This window comes from Lagopus leucura, unplaced genomic scaffold (assembly GCF_019238085.1).
Source record: "Lagopus leucura isolate 7727_CA_CO unplaced genomic scaffold, USGS_WTPT01 Super-Scaffold_100021, whole genome shotgun sequence".
Classification (NCBI taxonomy): Eukaryota; Metazoa; Chordata; class Aves; order Galliformes; family Phasianidae; genus Lagopus; species Lagopus leucura.
Window position 1 is genome coordinate 456,379 of NW_024962274.1, and position 24,754 is coordinate 481,132.

At 51.4% G+C, this 24,754-nt stretch overlaps 2 protein-coding genes across 3 annotated transcripts; one reads left to right on the forward strand and one right to left on the reverse strand.

Moving 5' to 3' along the window:
- The first annotated feature begins 377 nt into the window (after positions 1–377).
- NPPC (natriuretic peptide C) lies at positions 378–3,155 on the forward strand. Its single transcript, XM_042878141.1, has 3 exons — positions 378–573; positions 1,492–1,810; positions 2,700–3,155. The coding sequence occupies exons 1-2, from the start codon at positions 481–483 to the stop codon at positions 1,795–1,797; spliced, it is 399 nt and encodes a 132-aa protein (XP_042734075.1). The 5' UTR covers positions 378–480; the 3' UTR covers positions 1,798–1,810; positions 2,700–3,155.
- Positions 3,156–3,158: 3 nt separating this feature from the next.
- On the reverse strand, positions 3,159–24,356 carry COPS7B (COP9 signalosome subunit 7B). Of its 2 annotated transcripts, none has more exons than XM_042878128.1 (7): positions 23,949–24,356; positions 17,692–17,868; positions 17,379–17,454; positions 15,780–15,868; positions 15,013–15,215; positions 13,667–13,772; positions 3,159–12,278 (listed from the first exon to the last, which is right to left on the reverse strand). In XM_042878128.1, exons 1-7 carry the CDS (start codon positions 24,339–24,341, stop codon positions 12,120–12,122), a joined length of 1,203 nt encoding a protein of 400 aa, XP_042734062.1. In that variant the 5' UTR covers positions 24,342–24,356; the 3' UTR covers positions 3,159–12,119. The 2 variants fall into 2 exon arrangements, with proteins under 2 accessions (XP_042734062.1, XP_042734063.1); XM_042878129.1 differs by lacking the exon at positions 23,949–24,356 and adding an exon at positions 19,842–19,884.
- Positions 24,357–24,754: the final 398 nt, after the last annotated feature.

Genomic DNA, 24,754 nt, shown 5'->3' on the forward strand with positions numbered 1-24,754 from the left:
CCAGGATGCCCCCCATAGAGTGCAGCAGCCATCCAGTGCCCCTCCTGGGGTCAGCAGGGATGGGGGGGCAGCGGAGGGGCTATGGGGTGGGGAGATATAAGGCGACATCCACCCTGGGGGGGGGGGTTGGGAGAGCTCTGCCAAATGCCCCTCACTTTCCTCTTCGGCTCTGCAACTTCGTGAGTCCATTGCCTTGGGCTGATGTGTCATTTGTTCCTGCCAGGGGAGAGGGGACCCCCCCCCTTTAAATTCCTGCTATTGTGCAGTGGGAGGCCGGGCTGGACCTGGTTGTTTAGATGACATCACCGAGCAGGTTGGGTTATAAAATGAATGAAGCAGAAAGCCCAAGTTCAGTGGCTCGGCACTGCGCGGGCGGCAGGAGGGACCTCGCGGCTCCGCGCTGAACTTTGACTCCCTCCGTCCCGGCCTCTTCCCGGGGCTCCCCGCTGCCCCCCGGCCCCATTCCCGCTGCACCGCAGGATGCAGATCTCACCCGTGCTGGCCGGAGGACTGCTGCTCGCTCTGCTCTCCGTCGGGCTGGAGGCGAAGCCGGCGTCCCAGCTCCCGCAGAAGGTAAGGCTGCCTCTGCCCCGCTGCTGCGTCCCGAAAGAGTCCTTAGGGCGAGGGGGAGGCACCGCTCGGCCCTCCTTCCCATGGGGTTTTTTGGGTGGCAGGAGACCACCGACCCACGTGTCGGGGAGAACTGTGGTTGGAGGGGATGCTGCGTGCCCTCACCCTGCGGGACCGCAGCCAGCGGGGACACGGCTGTCTCCACGTCACCCTACGGTGCCGGAGTCAGACCCGGGTGTAGGTGTGAGGTCGGAGCCCGGGGGTGGGCACCCATGGTGTCCCTCGGGGATGGAGAAGGGATGTCCTGGAGGCCACCGACACCTGTGCCAGAGATGTGGCACACGGAGCCGGAGTGGGACACCGGGGGGATGGGTGGGGAGCATCAGCATGGGGAGCTGGGGGTGTGATGGAGAGAGAGGGGGTGAGCAGCAGCCCCGAACAGGACAGTGGGGGCAGTGAGGAGGAGGCAGAACTGGGAGTGCCCAGAGCGTGTTAACTAGTTGTGAGCAGCAGACCTGGGAAAGTGGGGGTCCCAGTTGTTCCCCACTTTGCAGAGTGGGGGGACAGCGGCATCAGCACAGAGTGGCAGTGACTCTGCAGCTGGGGAGCGGGACCATCCCAAATCTGAAGGGGCTGAGGGCTGGTGGAAGCGGGGGGGGGGGGCACGGCGACCCGTGTTTGGGGGCGCAGTCACCTCAATTTAGGGGTGCAGTGACCCCAGTTTGGGGGTGTTCCGATCCCAGTTTGGGGGTGCCCCGACCGCAGGCTGGGGGAGCTCCGCCCCAGCCCCACTCCGGGGCGCAGTGACCCAGCGGGGGCCGCGCGGGGATGGGGAGGCGGGGGATGCTCCGCCGCGGAGTGGGGACGCACGGAGCCCGGGACGCGCGGACCGGCCCGCAATGACCGCTCGTCTCTCCGCAGGCGTCCCGTGGAGCAGCGGCAGCGGCGGCGGCGGCGGCGGCGGGTCCGCCCGAGGCGGCGGGCGCGGAGCGGGACAAGGAGAAGGAGAAGGAGCGGAACCGCGGAGGAGGCGGCGGAGGCGGCGGCACGGGGCCGCGGGAGGCGCGGGAGGCGCGGGCAGAAACGCGGCCCCGGGCGGGTTGGGCGCGGCTGCTGCAGGAGCCGTCGGGCCGCCGCAATAAGGGGCTGCACAAGAAGGGGCTCGGGAAGGGCTGCTTCGGCCTCAAGCTGGACCGCATCGGCGCCATGAGCGGCCTCGGCTGCTGAGGGACCTCTGGCGGTGAGTGCGAGGCGCGGCGCGGCCCGAGGGCGGTGCTGGGCGCGGGGCGGTGCTGGGCGCGGGGCTGCGCCGGGGGAGCGCCGGGAGGGCAGCGCCCGTCCGCGTGCCCGTGAAGGGGGCGGGCGAGGGGCGCGTCCACCGCGCTGCCGGTGATTGCCATGAGGCTCAACTCGTCGAGGCCGGCCGTGCGCTGAGCCGCGGAGAGATCCGCTGAGCCCACCGGCCTGGGGAGAGACGGACGGGGCGGCGACGGGCACCGGGAACGAGGGCGGCTCCTCCGCGCCGTAGGGGTCCGAGGATGCCGCCGCTCTGCCCCGGTCCGGTCTCTGCCCCCGCCCGTAGCGCGGCCCGGACCCGGGCGCAGGGCTGTACGTCCCGTAGGTACCGGCGCCCGGCCCTCGGCATCGCCGGGGCATCGCCCTCTCTCGTTGGGTTCTGATGAGAACTTTCTCCCAACTCGCCCGGCTCGGTTCGGGGCGGTTTCTCAGCCCGCGTCCTTACCGGGTGCGAGGAACAGGAACTTTCGGCCTGGGTTGGGTGGAGGATTCCCCGAATCCCAACTCCGTTCGGATTCTGCTCCCGGATCTCCCCGTGCCCATAAAGCTTTAGCGCGGCGGGCAGCGGCGGGCAGGACGAGAAGGCTGCAAACCCCCGGCGGCCCCCCTCGTCCTTGCTGGACCCGGGACAAGCAGTCAGCCTCCCTCAGTCCATCCACCAGCACCCAACCCCGGCGAGCGCAGGGCGAGAGATTTCCCCTTGCCGTAGCACCGGCACAGCGCCCGAGCTCCGTACCCGCACCCCAACCCAGAACATCCCGTTGGGGACGCATCTCGGGCGGCAGCGGGGCGCTGCAGGGCGGGCGCTCACGGCTCTCCTTCGTTCCACGCAGAGCGCCGGAGCGGCTCCGTTGTTCCCCCAGGGCCGGGCACGGCCGCCCCCCAGGCACCGCCCGGAAGAGCAGAGACCTCCCCGGATCGGACAAAAGATGTGGCTGTGTTTTTCTTTTCGGTACGAGGAGTCATGGCACCAGCTGTTTTGGTTCTGTTATTTTTTTAAAAAGCGCTCTCTATCTTATATATATTATATATACAAACACTCACCGAGACAAGGGACAGTGCTTTTCTGAGAGACTGATGAAGCCGGCTGTATAACGTTGCTGTTTGTAAATTCATGTCATGCATAAATGTATTTATGTTGTAAAGCTATTTATATATTGTTTATAAAGAGATATTTATAAAAAAAAAAATTATTTATGTAACTAAATGAGAAGTCAAGCATTGTAACATTTTTTGTCCTAAGTAGTTCACAAAAAGGTTAAAAGAAAAAAAAAAAATCATTCGGTGCAGCATTTGGTAACATGTCTTTATTTATCAAACCCACGTACAATTGAAACGTCAGATTGATTGATTTTAACGGAGCGGAGAGAAGAAATGGTTTGGATGCTTTAGAAAAGGCAGGAGCCAGAGAAAGGCCATGATGGGGGAAGCTTTGATCCTGCCTGCACGGTGAACTCACGCTGCCATGCTCAGACTGAGCGGATTGTGCACGGTGCAACCATCTGAGCTCACTGCCAAAGGCCGTGGCAGCAGTGCCTGGCCCGGATGGGACAGCAGCAGTGTGACAGCAGCAGTGTGACAGCACGGCGCTGGGCTGCAGTCCCTGTTCCATGCCGTGCAGCTCTGGGTGCTGTACGGAGCTGCTGTCCCAGCTCTGGATGCGCTGCGCTGCAGAGCTGTGTGCTGGAGCTGCTCGCACTGCAGGACCCGGCCGTTTGCTCAGCTGTTGAGATTCCCTCTTGCTGCTAAGATGTAGAGTCCTCTCGTGCAGCAGCAATGTATTTAACCATACACCAAAATACAGTGAAGCTGCCTGGTAAGGATTCCTGGATACAGGTTCTTGCTATGTAAAGTGCACGAAATCAATTGTTAAAACATCTCTGAGCTCTGAAGGGCACAGCCAGCGAGGGGGTGAGCAGCACAGCAAGGAGGCAAACTCCCACATGAAGGCTTTTTGGTCTCATTCTTCAGAGGCCCAAGGAAAGAGCAGCAGGTGCCCAGCCCAGCTGCGACAGGAGGCACCCACTATGCCCTCCCCACTGCAGCGGGTGCTGCGAGCTGCTGTGCTCTGGCATGTAGGGCAAAGAGTCACAGAGACCTAAAGGCAAAGAGATCCTTCCCCTCAGCAACCACCAGGAAATCATAGAAACATCCAGTCATGCTCTCCCCAGCTATTAGGCAACGTGAGCTTACAGCAGGATTCATCCTGACCCCCCCCCCCCCCCCGACAGCTCAACCATCAGTTAGAAGTGTGCATGCAGCATTTCCAGCCTCATACAAAGCTCCCCGCTCAGAGGCTGGTATCCAGCTCACAGTGCACACAGCCCTGCAGCAGCAGCTCACGGACACGTAAGGCATTGCCTACAGGGAACAAAACGTGCATCCTGGGAGGGATGCAGGCAGCTCCATGCCCAGCCTCAGCTCAGCCCGGCAGAGATGTCCCCATGTGATGACAACCGGCCCTCAAGGCCCTGTAAGGCAAACTGTGTGCCCACGAGGCACATCCTACCAGCTCTGCACACCTTCACGGGACGGAAGGGGCTGTGCCAGGTGCTCCTGAAGGGATGCCCATCAGAGGGGACTGTGTCACCCAGCAAGCCTAAGGGATAGAGAGCAAGGAGTCACCTGTAACTCAGATCACACACAACAGGTCTAGCAGCAGTGTAAGGAGACAGTCCTGCTGGCTGCCTGCTGGCTCCTGGTCCTTCAGCACAATGCTAATAGCACCAGGCTGAGATGAAAGGGCCCAGAGCTAGGATGGAACCATCTGCCAGAGGCCTGAGAGCCTCTGTCCAACAGAGTGAACTGGCTCACCTCTCTCTGCAAATCCTGATGACCTGAGCAGAGCACAGTCTGAGCTAAGGCTGGGGACAACCCAGATATCACAGCCCAGGGCTGCCCACACTCTGGATTCACGTTTCTCCTCTGCAGAGTGCAGTTCGAAGGGAAACACACAGCCTCAGAGCACCGGTCCCTTCTCTCCCCTGGGCTCTCTGGGAAAGAATAAGCCCAAGGAGGAAGACAGAAGGATATTAGTTTGGCAGGAGCACAGCCAACAGCGAGAGCTCCCCATGCCAAGGGAGGGGATAACAGCTTGGCTCCCTGCTTTGCTGCTTCCTCTCTGACCACAGAGAAGTCGCCTTGTCCCTCAGCACAATGTCTTCCCACCTGCAGGACAGAACACTGTGCCCACGTGGGGATGCCAGCTGATGCAGAAGAAAGAAGGCAGCACTCGGGGCTGAAAGAGCACTTGGGAAAACCTTCAGGTCAACTCAGCACCACATGGCAGAGCCAGGAAGGAGGGTTGGCAGGGCAGAGCGGCGTGGTGAGCCAAGGTCAGCGTTCAGAGCACCGCCCTGGTTTGGCACACAGGCCAAAATGGGAAAGGGAAACGGCTCATTAGAGCATAGTGAGCATCTGATAAGGCCACAATTAGGTCCCCCTGACAGGGGCTCGGTAGGAAATGAGGCCAGGAGGAAAGAGGGGATGCAGGAATCCAATTAAGAGGGAAAAAGGCATCACGTGCAGCAGAAACAAATGGATCTGACTTTGCTGCCCCTCGTGTGGTCCAAACAGGTCAAATCCTCATGACATCCATCAAAAGGATCCACGGCCAGAACTGGAAAATCTCCTCACCACATCCCTGCACATGCACAGCATGATTGAACACCAAGAGCTGCCCTGGATGCAAGCTGCAGCCACAGGGGGGTGGCAGCCACTTCTTAAAAGTGAGCTCAGAGAATGGCATTTAGCAGAGGTGGACACGTGCCTGCATGCTTGGAAATGAGGGAGGCTGGAGTCCCAGGATCCTGTCCACACTGAGGGCACCTGGCAAACACAGCACACCTCCAGCTCCAGTAGCAGAACGAGTAGCAGCCCTGTTTGGCTTTCAGGTGGGAGCACTGCGATACAAAACAGAGGAACAGCCTTGATTTCTCCTTTTCAGGAAATACTCCTACCATAAGAGGAGCTGCAGACCCACAGCATGGAAAAGCACACGGCTGGCTGGTGGAAAAGGACAGGAGTTCTTTCTAGGGCTGTGTACAGGTGCCTTGCAAAGGCCAAAGAGCACAGGGCAGACATTAGAGAAGGACCTCCCAGAAATAAGGGCACAGTTGCCCTCCCACACGTGGCAAATCTGTTCTATTCTCCTAGGTCACAATGCACATTTCTTCCCTTACCACAGCTTTTCCAAGGTATTTATTGCTGGAGGGTCACAAAGCCCAGCTCAGGTGACAGCAAGTCCCAAGCCAATGATGAGAAAGAAAAGCCCAGAACCACAGAGCAGGGGAGCGGTGGAATTTTCCATCTGATGTGGGACTTGAGGCATTGAGTAGGGACTGCTGAGGGCTGCACACCCCCCCACCCCCCATTTGCTCTAGGGCTTCTCATAGTATGGGCTGCTTCCTTCAGAATGCAGAAAAACGAAGGGAAAGGATCACAGGGCAGCTTCCAGAGGGAGCCTGCACTTGACACAAGCATGAGTCGAAAACAAAAAGGGAATTGAATCCAGGCCCCTTTCCTGTCAGTCAGCAACTAACCTTGTCAGAAAGGATGGCAGTGCTAACTGAATCAGGCAATTCATTAGGTTGGGGCACACAGCAAAAGCCCACGCTCTCTGGAGCAGAACTACAGTGAAAATCCAGGGTAATGAGTTGCAAACTGCCTTTGTAAATGACATTTCTGCAGTGACTCTGGCAGGCTGGGAAAAGAGCTAATAGGAAAATCATTAGGTAGCATCCCTTTGATATTGTTGAAAACGGCACAGGCTATTTTTCCTGCCCCCTTCATAATTAACCTGGCATACTACCCATAATACTCCAGGCCAATATTCCCAAGGTGGAGCACCTTATTTGCATCAGGGAAAAGAAGGGTACAATGCACAAGTGGAAAACGACTTCTAGAAAAGCTTAAGAAGCTTTGAGGTCCGTCCCCCCCCCTTCCATACACATGCATTGTATCTTCTTCAATTAAATCAGCAATTAAGCTCTGCCCAGCCAGGAGACCAAAACACTTCACAAACTTCAGTCTCAAAGTCAGCACACACGAGAGAAGCTGTCCAGGGAAACTCAGCTGCTGAGGGGCTGATTTGCCCAGGGCTGCTTTCTGCTATAGCAGAGCTGGAATGGGACACAGCTTCACGCTTTGCCCCTTCTTCATAAACCTGTCCTGTGTCCTTGCTTTTCACTGTACTAAATCAGGCAACAGATTTCCCTTTCTTACATGCAAAACAGCTCAGAGGAGCGATGCCTACCCACCTGGCTCATCTGCCAGCAAGGAGAGGTGTCATCTCACAATGGTAAAATGAATAGCATCGCAGCTGGCAGCTGGTCCTGTAGGAACCAGTGCTCTCTAACAGCTGCGAAGGTGACAATGAAACACCAAGACGTTACTGACTGCATCAGCACAAGGCAGCATTAGGATTGTGCAGCATATGAGACACCAGGGCTGGTGAGATAAAAGGCATCTTCAGGAAGAGTCTGGAGAGTCAAACAGCACAACTTCCAGACTTCATACCCACGACGATACAGAGCTACGGTCAGAGCAGCACAAAAAGACCAATTGCTGATGGAGCAAGGCTTCACTGACCCACCACAACAGGCTCTTCTGAAAATGCAGGGGTGCCACGGGTGCATTTGCAAAAAGCCTGAATGATATTGAGATTCACAAGCTTCTGCAGGAGAGCTGGAGCTGTGGAAAGGTGCCTCGCCGTTCACTAAAACCAGATCAAGTGAGGACTACAGGCACAAAGTGACAAGAAAAAGCCACGGTCCCAGCTATCACACTCTCACAATCTGCAACCTGTAGCAAATACATCGGGGCACCTTGTGAGGTCTGCAGAAAGAAGAAGCCTGTGTATCTGGAGACTGTGAGCACGGTGCTGCTCTGCCAAGTCCTCTGCCTGATCCACTGTTTGGGAACAGGGCTGCCCCCACAGTGCCACTAAGAAGCAGGCTGCAGGCAATCAGCTAAGGGGGTCAACAGGCACTCTCCTTGTAGCACATCTCTCCCTGGCTTCAATCACTTACCTCTGTGGTAGGGCCAAACTTGAAGAAATATCAGCAAAATGTCAACAGTCCCTGAGAGACTTCGGCCATCGCCACAGCGCAGAGTGAAACAGGGACAGATTTCTAAAACCTCTGCTGAGAAATTCAATTGGACTGACAGGTTATAATTCCATAACAAACACGCGAGGTTGAGGTTACCAGTAGAAACTGAGATCACTCTCAACTTTAATTTACCTTTCACGATGCCCCTGGGTTACTCTCCTTCAGATTACACAAAAATAAACTTGACAGTTTCACTTTTTGGCTCCTGTGCATTAGGTCAGAAGCTACAGAGGACTTTGTGGGGAAAAAAAACAAACAAACAAAAACAACCAGAAAGCTCTGTGCGGGAGCAGACAAAGGCCTGACTGGCTGGGTCCATTCCCACACCTTGATGATAATAACAAGAAATGTTTCCCTCCATGACAAATCTGTTAACAGGCTCAGCACCAACAAACCTACAAGTGCACAAACTGCCTGTTTTATCCCAGCAGGAGGTGGGTTTTATTTTTTATTTTTACATCAGAGGTCTCTCTAAACAGCTTAGACAGCACTCAAAGACTGAGTGCAGGATGTGTCAGAACATAGGAAGGTCTGATAGCATTACCAATTTAACCTCCTGTTCTCAACAGAAAACTAAACTAGCATCCAACTCATCTAATGAGGTGGGAGGAAGGCAAAAGAACAATAAATGCTCAATTCAAACTTTGTTTTAAGGGAAGGGAAAAGAAAAAAAAAAAAAAAAGACTGCTATCAGCATTGCTTTATCATGTTCCAGAATTGCCTGATGTTAGCTGCTATCAACTGAGCCACAGCAGGAACAGCAGGGACATTTGTTAGCACGAGGCACAGCTTTAGGGCTAGGGCAGTGTACCAGCACTGCAATCAGCTGAGATCCTCTCTTCCATTTTCCAGCTCAGTGCTCAGTTCCATATTAAACAAGCACTAGTACAAGCAGAGCTGCAGAACATGAAACTAGACAATAAAGCCTTTAAGAGCAGCTCTGTCTACTTGTCTCTCGCCGGGTGGAGGAGGCAAACAGAAGTTCAATAGCTCAAACTCTGTCCTGCTGCAATCTTGAAGTGAGCTGCAGCTGGAGCAGCCCATGGCTGCCATAAAACAAAGTAGGTCAGGATGCTCTCCCCACATCAGGGAGTAACGTCCAGCAGCACCCACACTAGCTGTGTTAGCTGCCTGCAACAGGCACAAACAATGCACCAGGGACTGCATGAAAACCACCTCTACTTCCATCTGCCTCCTGTCCTCAGAGCACAGCTATTCTCTCCAGACACTCTCAACTCCAAACTGTCCACAGCTCAGACCCCATCTAATTCAGACCACTCTGCTCCAAGTTGCTGCCCTCCCTGCAGTCTCCATCTTCGTGTCGTCCTTCTCAAAAAGCCCAGCACCTCCTGCATCCGTCCCTGTTAACAACTGTGCCTTCTGCTTCATTCCTGGAATAGTTTCTAACTCTTTCCTTCGAGCCAGACTCATTAACCAGCTGCTGCGGAGCTGTCTGCCTCCCCCAGGTACTCTGTGCATGTCATTTGTTAATGACTCATCTCGGGCTGGGCTCACTGCAAAGACACCCCTCTTTTTTTGCTGCACCAAGTGCATCACTGGCACACCAGGATGAGCCAAACATGCAAACAGCTCAATTCTTCCCAGCGTCCCTCCCTTCTCCATCCTCTCACCATCGAGCACAGGACTGCTCTTTACTCAAAGTGCTATTTCCTCCCTTGCTTCTTTGCCAAACAAAGGCAATGCGTACTGAAGCACAGGTAGGACCCTTAGCCCAAGTAAGCTTTGAGAACAGCAAAAATATAAGAATGGACTCAAGAACTTCCACCACACTAAAGAATTTTCAGCAAACGAATGTGGCTCCAGTACCTGGCAGGGAACAAACATCAGGGATGCCAAATTCACATCTATTTCCCCTGCACCAAGGCTTGGGAGGAGCTAAACTGATTTCCAAAGACATTTGAATTCCCCTTGCATCTTTGCCGGACTGCCATTAGAAATGGGAGGGAAAGAAAACAGCTTCCTGAGGACCACACAACCTCTCACCAGCCAAACTTTGAGAGGAGCTGGATGACCAGCACACTGCAGCCACCCACACGGGAAGCCAGAAGCAGACTCAGCCCCTCTTCATCACACACATCTAAGAGACTTGGGTACACAAAGTCCACCTACACCTCCTGAAGCTGTCAGCTGAACACCAGGAGATGCAAGTACAGAAACCAGAACAGACACTGCAAGGGTTCCCTTGAGACACAAGTGAAGGCTTCATGCTTTGGGCTTACTCACTTAACATTTAACATCTTTCAATGGGAATTTTTTTGGCTAGTATTTTCAAGGGAGAGAGCCGACAATGAATCAGAAATCAAGGGACTCGACCCAGAGGCAGCTGGGTGGGAAGCATTTAGATTCACCTCTTAGACTGAAAGCTGGTGTGCCTGCACTGCAGGAGGAAAGAAAAAGAGAGAATTTCCTTTTGCAAACACACAGCAGGTCCTGGAGCCAAGGACTGAGGATGTGCAGATGGCAAAGAACTCCACAGCATTTAGTGGGAGGCACGTGCACTGCACAATGTAAATGCAGGACTGGAGTACTGTCACAGTCCTCTGCTAGAACAGCCCCCCTTCCTGCTCCTGGAAAACTTTTGTTCTTGTTTTTTTTACAACACTGACAGAAGTAAAACACTTCAGTTTGTGAGACCAAGAGAAAGGAACCCAACTGCCAAAGACAGAGCAAAGCTCCAAACCTCTCATTATCAGGCAGCAACGGTGTTTAGGCTCAGGGCTGTGGGCTCAATTACTGGCTTTGCCACAGATCCTTCCACACAAACTTGGATAAAGATGAAGTACTGACAAAACAGGAACAGTAATTCTCTGTTTCCCAGATGCGTCAGGGAGATTAGTCAGACCTTCTGATAACGTAACATCAGGAATCAAGTAAATGCTCACGTGGACAAGTGCTAAAGCAGTCTCAAAGCCAAGACTCTGAACTCTGACATTAAATCAGCATTTTTAATTTTTTTTCTAAAATGTGCTTTTTTGTGTGAATTGCTGTTTCACTGCCAACCCCATCCTCCCCCGTAAAAAAAAACCCCTCTCCTCACCAAATCAGGCGCAAACCACCTGAAGTTGGTCTGTAACAAATTAAAAAAAAACACAAATCAAAGGCTGAAATGCTTCAGAATCACAACAATGTACAAAAGAAGAAAAGAAAATACAACCTGAAAGTGTTCAAAATTCAGAAAGACTAGTCAAGTCCATTGGTTCAGCAAGGGGATACTGCTGTGACCCTTGCCAGTGGGTCCTGGGCCACCAGCCTGCCACAATGCTAAAGGGGCTCTTCTCCCACACAGACCACTGTCACTAGCACCCAAGGAAGAGCAAATGCATCACCCTCTGGAGGTATCTATGGGGAACAACTCACAAGCAGCTCTGAGAGGTGACATCACATTCCAAAGGAACGCTGTTTCTGCTGTGTCCATAACCATTTGTAAGAAGGAAGGCTTGGAAGAGCAGCCTGCTTCCTCCTTTCTGTATTGAAGACTCAGAGATGCAGACCAGTGCATTAAATCTGCGAGAGATTGAAGGGCTTAGTAAGGGCAGTAAACAGACAGTTAAGTAAACAGCCCAGCACTGAATCTCATCCTCACAGAGCGAGGTAGCGTGAATTTCACCCCAGTTCAAAACAGACAGGGGTAGAGGAAAGGCTGAAGACTTCCATGCAAAGCAGTTCCTGGCCTAGAAACCTTTCTGCACTCCCTCAGGGAATGAAAAGATCTGTGTTGATGGCTTCCTCGCTCCCAGCCTGGCTTTGGTAGCCACACTTCAACCCTGGGATTCACTCTTAGTATAGAAGTTCTCCCAAGATCTGATTTAGTACAGCAGCTTCCTAGAGGTTAAGCAGCAATGAAACTGGCTGAGAGGGAGCAAAACTGTCCACAGACTTTTTTACTGCCCCATTGTGCTAGTCCCTCTCTTCAAAAGTCCCTCTTTAAAGGACCAGAACAGAGACACCCTCATAACAAATAGGGGCTGCACAGTGTAACTTTGCCAGGTGCTGCATTCAAACAGGGCTTTTATTTGCCAGCCTGCAAGGGGCTGGCCCAGAACCCACTGGAAAAGAAGACACAGGCCCTTTTTTGCTCCTCCTGCTGTCATTCCTAGCTGAATGACACTTGGATGGTATGTTCTAGTGACGGCTGGAGACCAGCCCTTTAACTTTGGACATCTTCTTTGTGGGCTGCCTTTGTTCTGTGTGTGGAGGGCACTCTCGCTCTACCAGCTGCTGTTCCATCTCCTGTGCCGACGACGAGGCTGTAGCTTTTAAAGTTTTCTTTATGTTTGTGACCTGGCCAAGAAGAGACAGTGAGTCAGCACCTGCTTCCTTCTCTCTCTGCATTAGAAACTCTGTTCATAAACATGCTGAGAATCCCTTGGAGTACACGGACGGGGGGCTATCAAAAACTCACCCACCAGAAACAGACTCTGCATTTGAGATTTAAGGGGCAAAATGTTGTGCTCACTTAAAGCCAGCCTTCTTACAATCCATACTGGACTCAGACTGGAAACAACTAGAGATTACCTACTTCTTCTAAGAGACAAAAATACAATATTATTCCATCTTCCTGGTTGGCCAAAGAGATCTACTACTGCCTTGGTGCAGAAGTCAGCCATCTCACCATTACATTGGCTAGAAGCAGCAGGGACAAAGGAGTCAAAGAGAAACAAATGCATGCTTCCAACAGCACTCAAAAACAAAAACGACTTCATCTGTGTCTGGCTGAGCCATGGATATTTGCTAGAAGCAGGAACAGGAACTGGTCCATGGGAGCGAGGAGTAGTGCTCCACTACTCTGGCTGACAAGGAGAGACAAAGCACCAGGCACAGTACCTTGTCTCATGAAACTCACCTGTCATACAATCAGCAAACACTAAAAACAGAAAAGAAAAAAAAAAGAAGAAAAAAAAAAAAAAGAAAGCAAAACAAGTTTGGGAGTCAGGTGCACCAACTCCAGGCTAAAGGCATCTGGCAAACAAGCAGCACTATGGATGCCAATCAAGCCGCCAAGCATGAACTGCTTCAGAAGGCAAACGTAAACCTGCAGGGATGCAGCACTCTGCAAGAAATAAACCCTCAGCAAGTGTCTCGGGAGGACCATTTTCACCTTTACAGCTGTATTAGCCAACATTTGTTCTCACTACACATCAGCTGAGGCTGGCATCGTGGGCTCATACTGCCATCTATGGACTAAGAACAGATACAGCCTTCAGCAGGAGCGCGCCCAGCCCGCACTGCTCAGGAGCCTTTGTATGCAAAAGCAATGAGTCTCGAGGGATTTTTAGTTTTTGTTTGCTTCTTTTACCCAACATTCTCAGATTGAAGTGAGGTTTTGCTTCCTTACACAAAAGAAACAGAACTATATCCAAACTCTGTATCACAAGGGCTCTTTCCCCAACCAATCAGCCAAGGGAACTACAAGCACTGCACCCATCTGGCCCATTTTTATACAGAAAAGTTCCAACCCGCTTAGAGTGGGCAAATTTGATGTAGGTCTTTGTGGTGTTATTAGCACAAGGAAAAAGATTTCTATTTTTCCTACTCCAGAATCTGACTTGCACAATTGCTTGAGTACTTCAGAGGAGCTGCAGCCATTAACCAGGTGTTACCAGACTATCCAGTTGACAGTAGCATTCAATCAAAAAGCATTGAGCAGTCTGAAATACATCTGCACCCACCTCCATCTCTACCTGCTGCTGGGTTCGGTGATGGCTCTCTTTGTATTGGTTGGCTCTCAGTACTTGCTGCTCAATCCCTAAAAGAACTGCTTCACAACCGTCACACCTGCAAGACAGAAAAAATATCCATGAGTATTCAGGAGTGCTCTCTGGAGCAGCTCACTCGTGCAATCTGAAAAGTTATGCTCAAGTGAGATTATCAAAAGATTATTAAATTCATACTTCCTGCTATGAGACCAATTCCAAAAAAGCTGGCAAGAAAAAGCTTTATTGATTACTTGATGCATCTCACAGCATTTTTCAGCTAGTCTGTGTTACTCTTACCTGCCCATCACAAAGTGCAGGTTTATTGCACCATCAGTTGCCTTTTCAATCAGAATTATTGCTTAAAATACATTGTAAAACAATCTAATTTTAAAACTAAACACAGGAGTCAGATTGAGAGAACTCCCTCGTCCACCAGGTGTTCAAAAGTGTTCCTCCAACACAGAGCTCATAACTGGAGGACAGAAAAGAAACTGGCAATGGGTTCACTGTTAATTTCCAAACGATGCTGTAAGTTCCTGGAGGCTGCCAGAGCTCTCCTGATGAGATGGATTGGAGCACTTGGAGAAGAAAAGAAGGAAAAAGCCCTGCTCTACCACAGCAGTTTAATCACTTTCTGCACACCCATTACTGTAACAAACTGGGCAGCGATTCCCAGCCAGCTCAGAACCGGCCACAGCCTCCATTGGCTACAGGGAGATTTCCTTGGATGGGAATCTGACAGAAAGTGAGAAGCAGCTTCTCAGCACAGGTACACAAAGACAGCACCACAGCCCCAAACACTGTGGTTGCACGCAGCCTGCATTTGCAGGAGCAAAGAAAAGGCAAACATATAACACTTCAGACTTGGAGACATCTGCCCTAAGAGCTGTGATTCTCTGGAATTTCCCCATAAAGGTCTTATCACAAATGGCTGAAAACTAATAGTTTTGCTTTTGTTCTTGAGTGTAATAGCAGCACAGGGAGTGGTACAGACCCTAGGACAGTGACCACAGTTTGGCACAAACTGTTTGAAAAAGCTCTTGACTCCTCCCTAGGCTCTGTCACGTACAAGTTTTGGTGAGATCAGAATCTCAAGACCTAGCGTAGTTTGGCTTGATATGTAGCACAAATTGAAATATAGATGGGATCATGGAAAAAATCACTCAACAGACTCTTCCTTTAAGTGTCTGCTTGCAGTATAAGACTCCTGATTGGTGGAATAAGTTGAAATTAAGCCAGCACTTACAACTTCCAAGGAAGGGAAAAAAAATAGGGCAAACTATGCATAAGAAACAATCGAGTTGGAGAGACTGCCTCACCATTCCTGGAGCGTTTTGACAATGTTACTGATGTCCTTCTTCTGAATATCCCTGCCAATACAAAAATCCACCTCTAGCATCTGGTTTCGTTGATCCAGCTTCCCCTGGATAATATCTGTATAAACCGCTTCTATAATCAGATCTTCCAGCTCCCTCAGATTCCTCATATCCAGGTCCTTCAGCAACACGGAGTAGGGAATGCACTGAAACCAGCAAGTCCAAGAATAAGTTAACAGTCCTAACCAGAAGGAACAGAAATAGTGTTGGCAGAAGGTCAGGGCCCAAACATTTATGGCAACCTACACTTCAGTCTGAAAGTACAACAGGGACAAAACAAATGCCTGCTACTACGCTATTTAATATTCCAGCACGGCTTGGGCAGGTCGTGAAGTTTTGGCACAGTGCCTTCTGGAGGAGAAAGGTAAGGGGACTGGAGAAGAAATTAAGAGCGTGGATTAGTTTCCTCCAGAACAAAGAGGCTGTCCTTTTAAGGATGATTCCCTAGCTCCAGCAGTGAAAGAAGCCATACAAAGTTTCCCAGCCCTTACTAATCCAATGGTATGGCTGTTCTGACACTTCCACACCTCATCCCCAGAAGTCCATCAAGTTCATGTCCCAAATGCACCATGGGAACGTCACACATTACAGCTTCTTTCCAAGTTGCAGCACTTTTGTGAGCACTCAGTTTAATATAACCCTAATGCAAAGAACTGATTCAATTTCCAACAAACAAACAAAAGTCCGCTGTCATTCATAGTGTACTTTACCTTCATTCTAGAAGCCAGGCTTACTATTGTCAAGTGTTTCAGCTTGTTTTTCTGAGTTGCTGTTAATTCAGGCAGATTATCTTTGTTTGCTGTCAATGTTAAAAAAGATAAGATTCAGAGCTTTCCTACACAAACAACATAATCCAGGTTGCAGAACCACTGGCCAGTCACACTATGCTGAATGCTGAAAGGAAACTCTGGCTACTGTGGGTGCTGGTAAAGCAGAGAGCTGTGCCCAGAGATAAAGAGAGGAAAACTTTAAAATGCAAGTTCACAATTCCATTCTTCTCTGTTTTAGTTAATTCTGGTTTTGGAATTGGAATTCACACCTGCACAAGTAATGCCCTGACAAAACAGCTGGTATATGCTTGCTTTCCACAACCAAGTTAATTTTGTTTCATTAATGGGCTGACAAATTTAAGCCTCCTTTGCTGATCTGCTTGTAAAATGCAGTTGGTTTTCTCTCTGAAAGCTACAGAATTTCTAGTTGAGGGTATTAAGTATCTGACTGAGGACAGGAGGAGAAACTTTGAATCCACACACTTATACAGCCTCACTGTCACCATACTGTATCCATATGCCTTATGAATATTTAAAAGCAGAAAGGAAACTGCCAGCTTTCCAAATCAAACCTTTAAAATATCTGCTTTAATGAAAATCAGTGCTTTGGTGCACTCAAGTTCTCTCAGCCATCCCATCTCATTCAAAGATCCACATTTTGACCAATTCTCCCCTTTGCCCTCTCTCAAAAAGGAACTGCACTGCACTATCGTGGGCTGGGATGCAGGACCAGCACGTGGCAAACACATCCTCTGCTTGGTCACAGAATCCACGAGGCTCACATTGCCCTACAGCCATTGGAATTTCCAGCCCTTACATTTACTGATGCAACTTCTCCTCACCAGAACTGGATGCTCACCCACCGCAGTGACAGCCAGCACCAATGACAGAATTATTTGTCACAGTCTGTAATAGCCTGGATTGAGCTGCTACCCACAAATGAAGAATTAATTAGTACAAGAACTGAAGCACAGTTCCTAAAATCCTAACAGACAAAAGGATGTTTCACATGTACCCCTTCTGAAGACGTTGTAGGGTCATTATTACAATTTCTGTTCTAGCAAAGAAACGTTGCATTTTGTTTCAGCAATGCTGTCACAAGAAAAGGTTATAAAAACCTTTATGGTTTAAATGATAAATAATTTTCAGAACAATTTTTACAAAGTTTCTGCAACTTCCATAACCAGTGCCTTTCAAATTTGAAAACAGATGTCTGAAATTGTACTTTGCAGATGTAAATGCCCTATGAACATCAATGAATACTGCTACAGACCAGCTGGATCTAGTGTTGCAGTCCAAGCCAAATCAGTAAAATACCAGAGCCTCTCATCTGGTTACGGCCCTTCCACTTCTTTTCAGCACTTAAGAAGTGCTTATGACCCAGTTACCCCCTACAAAAACTCTCCCAAGCAAACTGTGTGCTTAGACACTTCAACCAAGCCACACTACACCAGCTACCACAAAAAGCAAAGAACTGCCTGTGACAATTCTAATGAGCAATGCAGCCTTGCAGTCTGCAAACAGGCAGCAGTCTCTTACCTACATAGTCTGGGTACGTCCCATATGCAAACAGGTTCAGCAACTGGAAATAAGCAGCATTAGACCCTTCAGCAAGCTGGATGGGAAGAAAAAAGAAATCCCATGGAACACAGTCAACATGAGACTGGCAGGCAACTTCTCAACATCTAAATAGATACAGACAAAAACAACGCCAGCTTCATACACAAACATCTCAGAAACAAGGCAAGTCACACCAGGCCTCTCCTGGCACAGAAATTTCACAAGGAAACTTCAGGGGAACCTTTACATTGGGAGTGCAGAGGGAGCATTAGGACACAAACTCATTTCTTACCTCTTGCACATTTGTTAACTCCAACAGCTCTCCAAAGACATAAACCCCAGGAGCCTCCAGCACTTGGTTTATCAGAGCAGTCAGAGCTGAGCCACTTGTACCTTTGGCTAGTAAAATAAACTGCTCTAGAAGATTGCAGGATGGTTTCTGTTCTCCAGCCATTCTAAGCTTTTCAATCTGTCAATAAAAAAAGATGGTATTAATTTATACACTCCCTCATTGCTAAATTCAGTCCAACCACATGTTAGAAGCAGTAAACTTTCAGCATGAGCTGAAACTGCTTCCCTCTGGCATTCAGAGGGACCCTGCAGGCTCAAATCCCGATTTATCTGGAAAGCAACAGATTTGCTTTCAGATAAAGAAACAGATCTGAGCAAAATTTCTGCAGGCTGGTCAGCTCCCTCAAGAATCCACTCCTGTTAGTAGGTAAGGAGTTTACATTTCATGCTCTTTTCAGATTTTTCCACCTACTGATGCTGTCAAATAAAAGACAACTGCAGAGGTGTTATCACATGTTATCAGGCATGACATCCATGACATCACTATGCCTACCACAGGGCAGCTAAGACTTCCTCTTTCCCAAAACTCATTGCACAGCTGCAAAACAGCAGCTGGCCAAATTCACTTGGAAGAATTCAGCCACCTTGAGGCCTGCATAATGCACTTTTGACATCACCACAGACAAAGCATGAGTACATAACACCCACAGCTTTCTTAAGCCTGAAAAGAGAAAAGAACTGTGGCCTGTACACAGCCTCCATTATACAGTGAAAGTGTTTTGAGGAAACGGTAAAGCTTCAGTGACAGAAACACCCTTTCTACAAAGGCTCTATTTTAGTCCCTGCAAAGAGAGATCTTTGTCTTTCACTGCTGCCTGACATCTCCTGTGTGCATGCTGTCTCTCAGCATTAGCACGTTGCTTTTATAAAGCACTATTTGTAAACTATGTGAAACAAAAAGACATTTTTACAAACACTAAGAAAAGAAACTTCTAAAGCATATTACTCAGACACCAAAGAACTTAGTGGGGGGAGGGGTGTTCTTCATGTTATACTGATGTAAGATGACACTCAGGTACAGGAGGAAACCCTCGCTCTGGTGAAGAAATCAGATACTGGAGAACCAGTATGTTGGGGCTGAGCCCTGGCACACAGCCGCCTCAGACAGGGTGCAGGGTGACACGGGTGTCTGCTCTGCAGGCAGTGCAGCTTCATTCATCACTCAGCCTCTGAAAACACACTTAGCTCCATTTCATTCTTAGAACCGTTTGAGTTGGAAGGGTTCCTTAAAGGCCATCTGGTCAAACCCTCTGCACTGAAAGGAACACTTACAGCTCCATCAGGTGCTCAGAGCCCTGTCCAGGCAGACCTTGGGTGTCTCCAAGGACGGGGCACCACCACCTTTGTGCAATCTGTGCCAGCGCCTCACTATCTGAACCTCCCCTTTTAGTTTGAAAATGTTTCCCCTGTCCTATCACAACAGGCGCTGCTGAAGAGTCTGTCCCCTCCCTTCCTACAGCCCTCCTTTGGGTACCCAGAACCCCTCTCCCAACTCTTCCCACTGCCTTCCCTCCTCCACGCCGCCCAAGCTCTCAGTTTGTCCTCACAGTGGAGGAGGTGTTTCATCCCTTGGATCATTTCTGCACTCCCAACCTAAGAAACGCCTGCAACACAGCCCCACTCCATCTGCCTCCCCACCCCCGAGTGCCCCCACTCCCCCGGGTGCGGGGCAGGCACAGGGGCAGCCACTTCCCCCAGCCCGGAGCCACGCTGGGAGCAGAAGGCAGAGCTCTTGGCTCCCTCGCCTCCGTCCCCGGTAACCAACACAGGATTACAAAAGAGACGTGGGATACGGAGAAATGAATGCCAATTCTTCGCCTCTCTCTCAGAGCTCACGTTCCAGCGCTACCGCAGCCACACGGAGCCGTGCCTCCGGGACTCCGCCGGGCTCCAGGCTGAGAGCACCGTGCATCACCCCGCTCCGCACCGCTTCCCGCTCCGGCCTTCCCAGGCGCACGCCGCGCCCTCCCGCAGCAGCCCAGGCACCCACCAGCCCCGCTCCGCCTAGAGCCGGAGGAAGCGGGGCAGAGCTCCGCGGGCCTACCGACCGGGAGGGCGACTCCCCGGCTCGCTCTCCCGGCCTCGCCTTACCTCGCCCCGCGGCCTCTCCGCCCGCCTCCCGCCCCGCGGCTCCCGGCGCCGTGCCCGCCGCGCCTCAGGCCGCCATGATGGCGGCGCGGGGTCCGCGCGCGGCTCCTTCCCCCGGCACGCAGCGCCGCGCTCCGAGCGTTCCGCGTTCCGGCCCCGGCCGGGGGTCGCCGGCACGACGCCCAAGCAGCGCGCTGTGCCCGCAGCGCGGCCTCCCGAGCCGGGTGTGGCGGCGGGGCTCAGACGCGGCGTGCCCTCTTCAGCCAGGTTTGCCCCTTCCCGATTCGTCCCCTCCTGCTCCTAGGGCACAGCTCATCCCGGCCCCCCCACCCCCCTGCTCTGGTCTCCGAATTGCCCGGTCCTCACGCCCACGTGGACAAAGCCACAAGCGCACAGCGCCTGCCCTGCCCAGCCCTCATCCCTGCCCGCAGCAGAGGCCGTTCTGCAATCGATGTACCAACATCCACCTGCAGACCGTGATTAGCACACCCCGCCTGATGCCTCCTCGTTTGTTTGGCTGGGGTGATGCTGGCAGTGCTCGTGGCATCCCCAGGAGCGCGGGACGCCAGGCTATCCCGGGGCTGGGCCGGGTCTCCCCGAGCCATCACACCAGCGGCCCTCAGAGCAAACGCTCGCTCTCAGGCTGCACCACTTCCTGAAAACCAGTTTAATTACAAGCAAAGTGTCTGACTGTCTCAAGGGCACAGCAGGTGTTGGGGATATGACGCGCCGGGGCACCGTCTGGGTTTTTTTTGCATTCCGCAATGACCTGTGCGAAGGGCCTCCATTTCAAAGCTACATTTTAGTGTGTTCTTTGTTCTGAGGGCATGACAGAGTTGGGTCTATTTTACACTTACAGGTTCCATTCATCTTTTGAATCTGTGCATATGCTACAGCCTTCAGAGTGGATTAAATCTTCCATTTTATGGCAAGAACCAGACAATGCCTGAGGAGCCGCAATGGGGCTGTTAATGGCAATAAACAATTGAGCAGTTGTGCTGGGCAGCACAATGGAGGCTGCCAGCTGAGCCATTGACCAACCAGCCCGCCAGTTCTCCTGGGGTGCAAATGGAACCTTGCCAAGAGATGGGGTGAAGGATCACAAGGTGCTAGAAGTGGGTTTTGGATCTTGAGGCGAGCGGTTGGTGTGTACAGGTGACAAACAAAAAGACTGAGCTCAGCCTGCAATGTGGGGAATCAGGGGGGCAGCTGGAGGAGCAAGGACCTCTCCAGGAGACAGACTAAGACCCAAAAGATTCCACAGAACCAGGAGAAGAGCAGAGGTAGAAGCAGAAGGGCTGTGGGAGCTGTTTCCCTTCCTGAAAGCTGCACACTTGTCTATGCTGTGCGGCGAATAAAGCATGCTTCTGTTTAAAATTCCTTACCAAACAGCAAAGTGCTTCTGGCTTTAAGTCAGCCAGTCCCTGAAGATCAAACCATGGACCTGCACAGCCAGGAGCGAGGAGCTTTCGGGGAATGAACATCAGAAACTATTAGGGAAACTGACAGGGCTTAGCCTGTGCTTCAGAGCCATCCACAGCTGATCCCCAGAGTCCCATCTTCCAGAGAAGGGCAGTCAGGAGAGCACAGAGATGCAGCTGTTGGGATGCTTTGAAGCTCTGAGTGTCACAACAGCAAATTGGATGTAAAAAAACTAGGCCCAGCACAGCAAGGGAACTCAGCCAGGGCTATAACAAGCCATTCAGTAATTTGCTTAAGCCACACTTAGATCTCATCTGCACAGGCAAGGAGAATTAACTCTTTAATCACATCCTAAACAGGCCCTCCACCATGGCTCACACTACCCCACAGGTATACTGACACAGCTGCCCTGGGAGAAAAGCACATCGCCTCATTTACCTCAAGAGCTGTTAAAACTGAAATCCAGGGCCGAAACAAAAACGGAAATACATGGCTGTGAGCTATTTCCCATGGATCGTTTTTGCAACCTCTTGTTGGAGCCTGCAGAGAAAAAACTGCCAGCTGATAACAAGCCCTGCTGCATTAGCTCCTTTCAGGTCACCCAGGAGGGTCTTTCTGTCAGGCTGTCCTGACATCCCCTTGACTGCTGCCCACCAGCACACCTGTCTGAAGCAGACTTTGGAGGATAGCATCAGTTAAGTTTTTGGGATGGATTTTTTTTTTTTTTTTTTAAATAGAAAAATACAGGCATGCACAGCTGTCTCGTCCCCTTTTAAACTGCTACTGCAACCTCTTGCTCCACCCACACAGCTTTCCACACTCAGGGAGATGGTTAATCCATTTTATCTTTTAATGTTGGCATTATCTCTTGACTCACGCCATCTCTTCCCCTTGTGATCCTGCAATCTAGGTCCCTTTAAGGCAGCAGATAATTTCACCTTTCTTCCCCATGTTGCCTGAGAAAAGAAACCACAAATTCAAAGGAACCTCTCCAAGCAGCGGAGTCATAAAGCCCCAGAAAGAGACTTGAAGTATATTGTTTCTCTCAGCTGGGAAATAAGGCATGAGGCTGCAAAGTCACCTGTAAGTGACTGAGATAGGGAAGGCTGTGATTACAGCTCACTGCCATCCCCCTGTCCCACAGATTCTGTCATACCAATCTCAGTGTCTGGAGCTTCAGGCTCCTGAGTTCCAGCTTCTGGCTGCTCACCCTGCCCATGTCTGCACTCTGCTGCCAGCACCAGCTTCATCCCTTGCTAGTGTTCACCTCCCTGCACCATAGCACGTGATTCTAGAGCTGTTTTTCATCCCCTGAAATCCCAGTTCTGATGCGTCATCGGCAAGAAAGTTCTCTCCTGGTGTCACCAAGGAGAGGGCAACTGATGAAAGCAGGTACTTTTGTGTTTCTTCTCTTTTTCCTCAACTTCCATAAATACAGTGGTTTAAATAAAAAAAACTCTTGTGAAGAAAAATACTTAGGACAACATGGGAGCTTACCAATAATCCACAAAATACACATTATATTAAGAAACTATGCACTAGGCTAGGTTTAGCTAGGATTAGGATCCAATCTCTAAAGCATCTATTAATTTAATTGCCAACCAACTTAAAGCAAAACAAAATCAACTGCTGGCACCACAGCTATGTTAAAAGCAGGCGCACCTGTGCCTGACCCAACTGACAGTAGGTCTATGGGTAAGCTGGGCTGTGTAAATGTTAACACCATCCTGGATGTGGCTTCATTCCTCATCCGCACATGCTTCCACCACACTTCACTCATTTATTTTCTCCCTCCTTTCAGGCTTTCAACACCAGAGCTGCTAATGCACATCTCTAGAGCACAAGGTGCTGGGGACACCCAAGAGTTGCTAAAGAAGCTGTCAAACTCTCTACATTTCCCAGGATCCAGAGACTAATCATCTCTCACCTTGAGTAAGCCACAAGAAATGTGGACATCTGGATAGTGTCAGCTGGGAGAAGGCCCCAGCTTATGAACCCATCTCCCTGAAACACCAGCTCTTGTATCAGTACCTTTGGAGAACAGCATTGCACATCTGCCTCCCCAGAGCACAAAGTAAGCTGGAGGCATCTCCTCACCTGCAATGACACCTCAGAGACTGTGATGCCTGCTAGATCTGCATGCTCCAGACGTGTAAGAGCAAAAGTGAGCTTTTTAGAACAAAGTGGTGCAAGGGAATAGTGAGACTTGCAAGAAAAAGTATTTTGAGAGGAAAGAACTCAGGGTTTCCATCACTCTGGACAGGAAAAGGTTCTTTAGTTAGAGGTTGGCTAGGTGGTGGCACGGGTTGCTGGAGTTCAGAAAGTGCCTGCACAGTGCTGTCAAACACACTATCTGAGTTCCAAGTGGTTCTGTGTGGAACTTCCAACCAGGAGTTGGGTTCAACGATTCCTATGGGTCCCTTCCAATGTAGGATATTCTGTGATTCGGAACTCAGACCACGTGTTTGACAGCACCGTGCAGACACTTTCTGAACTCCAGCAACCTGTGCCACCACCCAGCCAACCTCTAACTGAAGAACCTTTTCCTGATACCCGACCTGAACCTCTTGAGTTAAGCTGTCTCAGGTACCAGTGCCCGGTGCATTCCCCAGACTGCACACCTCTTCCCTAATTTTGGGGGGAGGGGGGGGTCAAAACTGAGAGACGCAGAGGCTGCCAAGCACGTACCTCCTCACACAGCGTGGAGAGCTTGGGAACCCGCGTCAAAACCACAAAGGCCCCAACACCGACATCTGGAAGCACCGCCAGCCGCGTGCCGGGAGCTCTCCTCTGCCGCAGGGGTTGCTCGCTGCCAGAGCCGCTTCTCTCCGGCTGCCGCCTCCCAGGAGCCCCAAGAGGGGCGGGACGGAGCCCCCCGCGCTGCGGGCAGAGCAGCACGCTGCGCTGCTGCCCCACACGCTCTTCCCTCGCACACGACCGCTCGCTTTGGCCTCCTCCACATCTGCTGCCGCCCGCGCTCTCCCTGCCTCCCTGCCAGCTTTTCTTCGGGAGCGCTCGCTGCCCTTCCCTGGACGCATTGGGAAGCGGCGCGCTGTCCAAAATGCAGCGAGGCCGTTCCATGTTAAGCTATGGGGCACCGGTGCCCCCGCCGCCGGCGTTAAGGTCACTCGTAATGAAACGCCGTCGCGCGTTCGACGCGGCCTCGGCCGCCGCCCAGTGCTCCTCAGCGGGGCTGCGCCACGGCGCCGTACTGAGGAGCTCCGAGGCAGCCTGCGCCGCGCTTCGGTCTTCCTCCCGCACGCGGACCGTTAGAAGAGAGGCGCAATACGTTAACGTATTAACGAACGGCCCAGCTCCGGGCACGCGCCGATCGGCCAAGGTTTGGCCTGGGCCGATTCCCGTCCCCGCCGACGTCAGCCGCGGCCGGGCCGAGCGTCTTAAAGAGCGCTGCGCAGCCGCCCTCGAATAAACGGAGAAGGGACGCGCCGTCCGATTGGTCCGTTCCGCCGTCCTTCTTCAGCTGGCAGGGGCGT

Coding starts and splice junctions, on each gene's coding strand:
- NPPC (XM_042878141.1), top strand. CDS start 481: ATGCAGATCTCACCCGTGCTGGCCGGAGGACTGCTGCTCGCTCTGCTC. Junction 574..1,491: donor CGTCCCAGCTCCCGCAGAAG/GTAAGGCTGCCT, acceptor GTCTCTCCGCAG/GCGTCCCGTGGAGCAGCGGC.
- COPS7B (XM_042878128.1), bottom strand. CDS start 24,341: ATGGAACGGCCTCGCTGCATTTTGGACAGCGCGCCGCTTCCCAATGCG. Junction 17,869..23,948: donor TCTCCACGCTGTGTGAGGAG/GTACGTGCTTGG, acceptor TTTTATTGACAG/ATTGAAAAGCTTAGAATGGC. Junction 15,216..15,779: donor GCCTGGCTTCTAGAATGAAG/GTAAAGTACACT, acceptor TGCTGGTTTCAG/TGCATTCCCTACTCCGTGTT.